Source organism: Excalfactoria chinensis, chromosome 9, assembly GCF_039878825.1.
Source record: "Excalfactoria chinensis isolate bCotChi1 chromosome 9, bCotChi1.hap2, whole genome shotgun sequence".
Lineage (NCBI taxonomy): Eukaryota > Metazoa > Chordata > Aves > Galliformes > Phasianidae > Excalfactoria > Excalfactoria chinensis.
Window position 1 is genome coordinate 18315289 of NC_092833.1, and position 9984 is coordinate 18325272.

Sequence of the window (9984 nt, forward strand, 5' to 3'; positions counted from 1 at the left end):
CTGGTAAGATCTCTCAAACACGTCACCTTGCAATGAAGACAGTTTGAGATACAGTGTTACAGAATCCAGAGTAAGAATTCAACCATTTGTCCCCACCTTATTTAAAACACCCAGAAGTTCCCTTTCTGTGCAAACATTTACTGCCTTGGTTAAACATTGTGCAACCAAATAATTCAAAAATTACTGTTCTGTTGCAATGCTTATTTAACAGTGACATAAGCTGAATCTCTAAAAATAAAGCATTAGAAATCCCAGTGTTTCAAGGTGATTTTTTACTGCTACGAAGCAAACATTAACCTCAAACAAAATAAAATACTTTGTTGGTGTAGCAACAAGGCTGAGCATCCACCCAGAGCTGAAGGGGGGGAATTCCACCTCAACCGTGCTCTCAAAGGCTTCATTTTAGACCCCACCTTTCAGAGATCGTGAGCACAGCCTGAACATCACTGCTGAGGCAGCAGGGCTGTAAGGACTGCACACAGGAAAGGGACACCAGCCAAATACCCCAGCTCTGCCCAGCCATTCAAGGCTCTTTCCATCATGGCCTTTGGTTCTACTAAATACCCAATTATGTTTCTATTCAATCTTTAAATAGCATTCTATGTATTTTTAAACAGGCCTGAACATGTGCCCAAGACCCATTTAGTTTTCAGAATTGTGATTAAGCAGTACAGTTCATTGTTCATGCTTGTGCTTGACCATGTAGTGACTATCCTGCTGAGCATGTACGGGATTTGTTTGCTGGGGTCAATCAACAAACAGAGATTTCTCTGAGAGATGTTATCATAGAAATCACAGAATCAGGTTGGAAAAGAGCTCTATGATCACCAACCCCGACCCACCCCCACCATCCCCACTGAGCCACGTCCCTCAGTGCCACATCTCCATGCCGGCACATCCAGGGATGGTGACCCCAGCACTCCCTGTGCCACACCGGCCCGTGCCAATGCCTGACCTCTCACAGAAGAAATTTTGCCTAATACCCAAGCTGAACCTCTCCCAGCACAACCTGAGGCCATTATTTCTTGTCCTGTTACTACCACACACACTCCATAATCAAAAGAAAACAACATGAATAGATAAACAAAATGTTCCATACCAATTAACAGTCTGCAATGATTTACACTCCCTTGTTGTAACACATGGCCATTCACTTTTCTTAGTTTGAGGTCATTTCATATTCATCCCCATTTTCTAGCAATAATTCCATTATTTATGACTTAAGCTTAGCCATCCTCTTTTAGCTCGTTTCTTTTCTCAGTCCTAGCTGAGAAATTCCATGTTCTTCTGCTTCACCGTGCTCACAGAGTTTGTTCCTATACTTAAATATTTGATGGCATCAAACAGGACTACAGAAAAAAAAGGGACTATGAGTCCTTCTTTACTGACACAGATACCATAATCCCTTGCACATCAATGTTATCCCTGTACTGACCCAAACAACTTGTATTTAAGTGACAAACAGCTTTCAAGTTCTTCCCATTTTTGTCATTTCCTGGCTTCAGCAGTTCTGGTCTAAACCAATCCCATAAATCTACTGGGAAACCATCTTCTGAGTCCTCAAAGGCAATGAATATTCACTGGGACATGAATTACCTTCAACTGTTTTCTCTCTTCTAGTTTGCTTTTCTTTTAGTTCCCAATGGAACTATTACAATTACACAGCAATCCTCCCCACAGTCCAACCAACACATAAGAAACACAGGTTTTTAGAAAGCTTTTCTATTATATGCACAATGAAAATATAGAAGACATTGCTTTGGCTTTAACAGTGCCTCTCCTTCAGCAAAACTGCAACACACCTATCATACACTCTGAGCATCTGCAGGAGAACAGCCTGAGCTGAGGCACAGACACAAAATCCATTGGGAAAACTCTACTAGCTGGACGTGCAAGAATGGAAACCATTGCTGGTGACACTGAATATGTATGTTCAACTTTAAGATATCCATAACAAGAAAGTACTAAACACATTCAGAAGCCTTCAAAACCAAAGTTCCCCCCCCCCCAAAAAAAAGACATCCATATTTCAAAGTCTCAGCGTAACCATTGGCAACAGAGACAATAAGCCTTTGTGATTAATTACTGAGAAGAAAATTCAAGCTGTAGATATTGACGGAGGAAAATGGTACGTCCAATTCACTTAAAATCAAGTTACATAAAAAATAAAGAGCATGTTTTTAACCCCAGACACCGAAGTTAGAAGTGGAAAAGTTGCAAAACAAAATGCGCTGAATTTTGTCCAAATTCTGTGTATTATATTACAGTCATCTGTTAGTGATTAGGAGCCAGTGAGGTCTGCTGTAAAATGCTCACAAAGGATATAGAAATAGTCTTAAAATATGAAACAAATTAGCAATAACTGGCCTCTAAGCATCTGATGCATGAGAAAAGATGGTAAGAAAATGAAAACCTCAGAATGCTTTTTAGATCGGCTGCCCTAAACAACCCTCACTTCAGTCTCTAAAAGATCCAGATCAGCTGTGGCATAAATGTGATGTAAACCACAGCATGATTTTAACACTGGGAAACTCGCCATAATGCACAGTTTGTTAAAGGAGAGTGAGAGGGGTTATTAAGACGTTACTTACCCCACCATCATGGTCTCTAATCTGAACCAAGTGACCTGGGATGAGAGGTATAAAGGTGGTAGTAAAATCAGCCTGCACCGCTTTCTAGATGACTAGAAAACATCACTTCAAGTTGGACCGCTTTCTTCTGTGCTGTCTGTTCAGGTATTACATGCTGCAGAGCTTCGTTTTTACCTTCACCAAAAGGTCTGAAACAAAAAAGGCAGAGTGGAGCTTGAGGCCTGGCTCCTACAGTCTTAAAGAGCCCTGTAAGACCAAGACTTAAAGTAAATACTATTTCTAAACTTTGTAGAAGCACGTTTGAGAACATGTCCTCAACCCGCCACTGGAGCTTTTATTTTTCCAAGGGAAATGTTTATAAATTGGAGCCACGTTAGATCAACAGCAAGTTATAGTAATATAACCTCTACAGCAATTTAGGAAGTTGCCATGGAAACTGCCCTTCATCCCCACTTTGTGGTATAGGCTTTCAGTCCCCGCCATATTGAACCTCAGGTCCCCGTTATTCACATTGCCTTTGCTGTGCTCTGGAGAAAGGAAACAACAGCATCACCAGCAGCAACACTGAGAGAAGGCAGGGAAAGGAGGAGAACGTCTGAGAGCAAAGGAAGATAAAGGCAGAGCAAAGGAAGAGCAAAGGCAGAGCAAAGGCAGAGCAAAGGCAGAGCAAAGGAAGAGCAAAGGAAGAGCAAAGGAAGAGCAAAGGAAGAGCAAAGGAAGAGCAAAGGAAGAGCAAAGGAAGAGCAAAGGAAGAGCAAAGGAAGAGCAAAGGAAGAGCAAAGGAAGAGCAAAGGAAGAGCAAAGGAAGAGCAAAGGAAGAGCAAAGGAAAGGGTCAGGGCACTCAGACACCAGGGGTTTGCAGGCTTCTCCAGCTTAACAGCCAGAATCTGTAAAACGTATTTTAAGCCCTCACTTCTTCTTTAAGACCCTGACCTAGCACAGAACCTCAGTCACCGGCACAAGAAGCTCCCGTGTGCCTGCAGGGACGCAGAAACCTGGAGAGCCGGCGAGGAAACACGAACCTCCCCACGTGGAACGTAACTCCGGGGCAGGTGAGAAGTTCTGCCCCTACACCCGGTATAGGGAAAGTCATTTGCTGTGTGAGGCATCGAACCTTTCGCTCAAAGGCAAACCTAAATGCCAACATCTCTGGTCCGCGATCCCCTCTGCCCTCCCTTCCCCCCGGCCGCCCCCCAAGGACAGGTGGGAGGGGTGAGGGCAGGACCCGAGCGAGGAGTTCCCCTCAGCGCTTCCCGGGCGGGGCGGGCCGTGCCCCCGCTATTAGTACCGTCCCGCCCGGGTCCCGCCTCACAGCGCTCCGCCAGCAGCATGCCGGGGCTCCGCGCCGCGCTGCCCGCCGCCCTCCTCCTCCTCAGCTCCTTCCCGCCCGCCGCGGCAAGGAAGGACCCGGGGATGAACATTCCCGGCGAGCTGTTCGAATTGAGCTCCCACGACTACCGTGGCAACAGGGCGGCGAATGTAGCGATACAATACCACAACCACCTGGAGGGGTCCCCCAGCTTGGTGCTGGCGTTGCGGGAAATAAAGAAGGCCATCGTCAAGGTAGGAGGGGCGAGGGGCGGGCGGGGGGCTGCCCTCGGGGCTGAGGGGCGCCGAGCGGGGCGCTTCCCGCCTTCCCCACCGGAGCTGAGGCTGCCCCGTGCCGCTCCTCGCTCTGCCACGGCGATCCCAGCGGCTCCAGGCTGGGATCTCTATGGAAGATTGTGGCGGCACCCTGGCTTGTATCGGCAGTAGTGCAGGCAGCAGGTGTTGATGGGGGATCATCCATCCCTCCCTATCCACCCAAAGAACACACATGGCACCGCTGCCATGGTCTGGGTCACCATCCCTGGAGGTGTTCAGATCCATAGGATGTGGCATTGAGGGATGTGGTCAGTGGGCACGGCGGGGAGATCAGATTCTAGGTCCTTTCCAGCCCTAACGATGCTATGGCACAGCCCCTGGAGCAGCAGCATGTGATGGAAGCAGTGCAATCGTAACCCACCAGCTACAGGGAGTGGATGAGCAGATCATTCCAACCTGTGTGTAACTAAACATCTGCAAGCTGGATTGAGGAAAAGGGATTTTCTCCACCCAGCGTCACCCGCTCGCCTTTTAAAACAGGCAAGAAGAAAGTGGCTCGTGGAGAAATGAAACGGCTCCTTATTTCCTCGTGGTACTCGATGATGTGCAGCACTCTGTAACCACTTTCTGCAGGTTACCTCCCCTTTTTCTTGGCATGCTCTGTAAAAACAAGAGGAGAAGCACAGCAGACACGGTCACTTCCTCCTTTCCTGCCCTTCTCTGTAAAAAATGAAAAGAATTTCCTGGAAAGAATGCACTATCTAATGTGAATATAAGAGTTATGGGTTTTGTGTTTGGTTTATAAAAGGCTGTTTTCCTACTTATCAGTCTATTATTGGATTGAGTAAAAATAGAATAGCTTCATCACGGAATTTAATCACAAGCATTGTATTTGAAAACTGATATTATCAGCCCATTAAACATTTAAATGGTGCCAATTAGAAACAGGACTGGAAAAAGTCTCCAGAACAGTAACTGTTAGATGAGGAGGATTTCTCAAGCTCAGGTATAATGAGCCTTCAGTGGCTCCTTCTTCCAGCAACCAGCAGTAGACACATACCAAACACAGGCTGCAGTACTCTGTTTTCTCTTCAATTTTAGTTTAGTTTAGCCTTGACACAGAACAGTGTCACGTCAAGACTGTGGTACTGATATTAAAATCAGTCAATTAAAAGTTACCAACAAATTTCCAACAGTCAGGCACCCAAGTTGGAGTGGGAAGGTAAGACCAGTTGCAGGGTAGCTTTATTACCTAGGGCACAGAAAGCCGCCAACTTTGCTGGCTTCTCCCAACCCAGCAGCAGGAGTAAAGCCACCTGAGCTGGCTGGCAGGGATGGTGGCAAGGCTGAGAGGTGTGGAGCCCCAGGCAAGCCCTCCTGACACATCTCACACTTCTCCCGCAGCCATCCGGTTGTCCCTCTGCCCCAGTGAACACAATCCGAGGGAAGAACTGGCAGGGAAATGCACAGAAGAGATGGGAACTTGCAGCAGAGGGCGAAGGAGGGATCATCCCTTTCAGCAGAGCGTTAGGGCAGCGTCAGCAAGCTGTGAAACTACCTCCTTTGGGACCTGGAATGAAACTGCTCTTACATAGCTGTTCTGGCCTTTACAGCTCTAAAAACTTGCCATTAAACTGGTAATAAAACAAGCCTACGACCCAGATATTAAGGGGGAAAAAAAAAAATGTATTGCTTATTTGCTTTTCTTACTGGATGCTGTTTTTTACCAGTTTGCTGCAGTAAGAGTAGACCGTAATGCAGTAACATGTAACAATCTGTCATTTTGACTTAAGACTAAGTAGAAAAGGACAACATTTTGGCTACTGCGTAAAATAGGGGCAGGAGAGAATGGTCGAGAAGATTCTAAAAGACTGAACTCATCCTCTCTTCCCACATTCCCTTCTTGGTGTGACGTGGGCCCAACTTCAGACTTGGCTCTTTTTAAAAGACTTCACGAAGGTAAAAAAAAACAGTGAGTAAAGCAATCTGTCATCAGCAGTGCCCAACTGCATCATACGTACCACAGGCAGGAGGCTGGGCTCATGGCTTGCCCTGCCAATGAAACTTTACTAACACGGTGCTGTTGATGGCTTTATGAAGACATGGTAGGAACACAGAAGAGCACATTTAGGTAAAGATACACACACGTGTGCTCTGGATTCTGACCTTCAACACCGTGCAAACATCCAGAATGCCCCTCCTGTTTACAAATAAGATTACCACACAGTGCTGCTACTGAACTACAGTGATTTGACTTCAGTGTATGCTTCACAGCTTGTGTTCTCCAGTAAAATGCATTTTCTACACACTGCATCACACACCTCACAGAGGAGAACCACATTAACAACACTGTCCTACAGTGAATAAAAGCTGGAGGTTTTCGAGGAGGGAGAATGCCTCTTACCAAGACAATCTGTGCAAAACAAGCCAGCTTTCAGATACAGAAATAACGCAGCTTATGTATTGGAAAGCTTATCTAGTAAATCACAGTGCAGGACACAAAAACACACCCTTTCTTTGCTGTTGACCAATATCATCAAAGAAAGGCTTAAGAATACACCAATCAGCTGAACAACACAAAACGGCATTTCACGAGCAAGTAGTTGAACAAAGTTTTCCTCACTGTTTGCCACTCAGACTGCCCACTGGTCAGAAAATATCCGGTAGAATAATGAAGTAAAGATTATTTGGTATAAAGGCAGCCTCACCTTCCCTCCACGGTGCTAGTGGCACTGCCCAGCCAGCCGTAAGGCTTCACTGCGAATCCTCCTCTCTTTCAGGTGATTTCAGAATATACTACGAAGTTTTACCTGGTGTTTTCGACTCTATTCTACCTAACTGGGGTAAGTTTACCATCCAACACGTCTTCTTAGAGTGTGAAATAAACTCCAGCATCTTCAAAACAGTATATATTTACATGCTTTTGCAAATGGGCCTTTCACAACGTAAGGACTCACTTTCATGCTTTTACCTGTCCAGCACAGGGGCACAGTTTGCTCTTAGTAACACCTGAATATCTCATCTATCAGCTCTTTTCCCCTGCAGGGGTCCAGCTGCAGTTTCCTGCTTTGCTTGCAGTCTTTCAATACATAATATAAAACATTATTTTTCTTTCAAGGCAGAAATATCATACAATGAAAGTCCCATTATCAATATTATTTCTTGAGAACTTCCAGATGCATTTCTAAGATGACTCAGTACCTTTCTGTTACATCTTGATTTAACAGTTTTGTGAAATCACTTTCATCTCGTGGTTTAAACCTCTTTAACTTTCTGGAGAAATAAACAATATTATGTACATCCTTTAAAGGTTTTCTCTGATCTTTGTACAGCTTCATACCAAGCATCTCAAGTACTTTCCCCAAACGTATGCTTCACTTATCACCACAAGGAGCTTTTTAGAGTGGGTTGCTGGTAAATAAAGTGTTGATTAAAGGTAACAGTCTGTAATTCTACCTTCACAGAAAAATGCTGGGATCTGCCTTGCAACCGTCTTGTACCAAAAGAATTCTTCACCTCAAATCTCTATCAAGTGTGTGGACATTCCAGATAAGAAAAAATACCAAGAAGAGGACAGAATGTTTTACCACTATCTTCAGCATAAAAAAACCCCAACAATTGTACACAATATTCCAGGTATGCTCCTCCAAGTAATCAACTGCACTTCGTTTAATATCAAAGAGTTTGCACGCTTAAGAACACAAGCAAATGAACATGCAATTCAAAAAGCATAAAGGTGAAGTAGCACCCTAAAACTACAGGGCTAACTAGTAGAACAACTCACCTCACCTGAAATCCTGGGGAGACAAAAACAACCAACATGTTCAGCTGCACAATGGTAGCCAACAACACTGTGAACACACTCTGGATTTAAAAACAAGACTATGCAGTTTTACATTCAAGTAAATGCAAAATAGGCTGAATTAATACCAATTGCCTGAAGCCACAAACCTTCCACAGCTGTGGATGGGAATTCACAGGGGATGGGAGTAATAGGATTTTTCCATCCTGGAAATGGAGCACCCAGGTACCTCTTTTTCTCCTGGTTAAGTAGTGACCTCCACTACAGTAGACACTGGGTTTCTTACCTCACTGAGGGGAACCTGTGAGTAAGATCTCTTGGTAATTTCACTTCTGTCATGCTCACGTACCTCTGTGGTCACAGTAAATTTAGCATCAGTTCATTCTTCTCCCTGTTCATGACTGCAGTGTGTCTGAGGAAAGAGACAGCTCCCAGGCACAGTGCTATGCCAGGCAGAAATGCTCTGTGCTTTATCATATTTCTGATGAACAGCCAGCATTCATCATTTTTATATGACTTTCTTTCAGACGAGACTGGACATATTGACCCTGACGTTCATAAATTCTGGGGCTTGAGTGTCGCTGCCTCTGGTTACGTCATGTGGAAGAATTCAAGAGAGGACTTGGCTTACAACATGGTACAAATCAAGCTTTTGAAGCAATGGGTAAGCAAAGCAGAAATTACTGCCTTACAGGAGGTGACAGCCTATAGAGTGGCAAAGAATAAAGCAGCCGCTGACATCTCGTACTCTCTGTAGTGACGGTGGTTCTTCCAGAAGTGGACCTGTTGGCTTCTGCTGCTTTAATCAGAAGATTTGAACATATGACCCTGCAGTTCATAAGCCCCATACCATGTCACTTTTTGTGCTCTTTCTCCCCATAGCCAAACTTCAGGTTAGCATCAGTCCAATGTGCATTCTGGTGAACGTACCTTACACTTACAGCCTACAGAATAGGAGTTCCCAACCTTTCTCTTACTCATCTGCGCATTCATTTTTCACTCCCAAGTTACATAGAATAACATTTCTCTGAAGGAGAGTTTAATAAGACAAGATTACCACATTTATTTGGGGGTTAACCAAATGAATTACTATCTATGTAAGCCTGGTTTCATGCCAGGCTACAGACACACCCTGTAGTTACCATCTTTGAAGTTTTATGCAGTAAGTGCTCCTACACCCCCTTTACCTGTCTTTACTCCAGCCAGGTATCACAACCATCTTAAGCTCTATTTACCTCACTTTCTATGCAAGCTAAATGCAGTCAAAGTAAATCAGGGTAGATTTTAAACTTCAGCAGTGTAACTTGTGTTCTTATTTGTCTTCCTTTCATGCATGACCAGAAAACGAAGGACGGTGTTCATGTTGAACTCGTCATCTTGTTCCACGAAATTCCAACAGAGGTAAGAAAGCAAATTCATGCAGTGCCTACCTTCATCAATAGAGAAACGGTATAAAGATCATAAATGACAATTATTGCATATCTGTTTTTTAGAATATAGTGAAATGTCACATGCAGTTCATTTGGAAACTTGGTGACACTCTGACACCGAAGTACAGCTGCACTCCATATTACCATTGGCTCGAAGATGGATCAGGGCAGGACTCCAAATCAGCTGCTGGAATGTCTCATGAAAAGGCAAGGCATTCTCAGGAGTGATTGTGCACACATTAAATGGCAAGCCTTTGTGTGACGGGCCTGAAGTTGAGATCATTTTTCTATCCAAGTCTCATTACAGTACATGGGAATGTTTTACTAGCCTGTCTGTTCCAGAATGAACCTCTGTCATTTCTCTAAATTAATGTTCTAGGGACCTACCTAAAAACTTTGCTTCTATACATACACAGATAAGCAGACACAGGTGATTATGTCGTTCACTTTCTGTTACAGCAACAAAGTTTCTGAACAAAATTAATATATCAGATAAAAATATTGAGTAAAGTATTAATCTGTCACTAAGAGATATTTGCTGTGGGATTTTTTCTGAGATATTTACCTGCTGATTTT

General features: G+C 44.2%; 1 protein-coding gene across 1 annotated transcript; it reads left to right on the plus strand.

Annotated features, from left to right (window-relative positions):
- The first annotated feature begins 3866 nt into the window (after window positions 1-3866).
- On the plus strand, window positions 3867-9636 carry LOC140256035 (ovocalyxin-32-like). Its single transcript, XM_072344224.1, has 6 exons — window positions 3867-4155; window positions 6957-7019; window positions 7641-7812; window positions 8506-8642; window positions 9320-9379; window positions 9472-9636. Exons 1-6 carry the CDS (start codon window positions 3922-3924, stop codon window positions 9634-9636), a joined length of 831 nt encoding a protein of 276 aa, XP_072200325.1. The 5' UTR covers window positions 3867-3921.
- Window positions 9637-9984: the final 348 nt, after the last annotated feature.

What these genes read in the sequence shown, in the direction of transcription:
- LOC140256035 (XM_072344224.1), top strand. Translation starts at nt 3,922, where the DNA reads ATGCCGGGGCTCCGCGCCGCGCTGCCCGCCGCCCTCCTCCTCCTCAGC. An exon ending in TAAAGAAGGCCATCGTCAAG is followed by an intron (nt 4,156 to 6,956) that starts GTAGGAGGGGCG and finishes CCTCTCTTTCAG; the next exon opens with GTGATTTCAGAATATACTAC. An exon ending in TCAAGCTTTTGAAGCAATGG is followed by an intron (nt 8,643 to 9,319) that starts GTAAGCAAAGCA and finishes ATGCATGACCAG; the next exon opens with AAAACGAAGGACGGTGTTCA.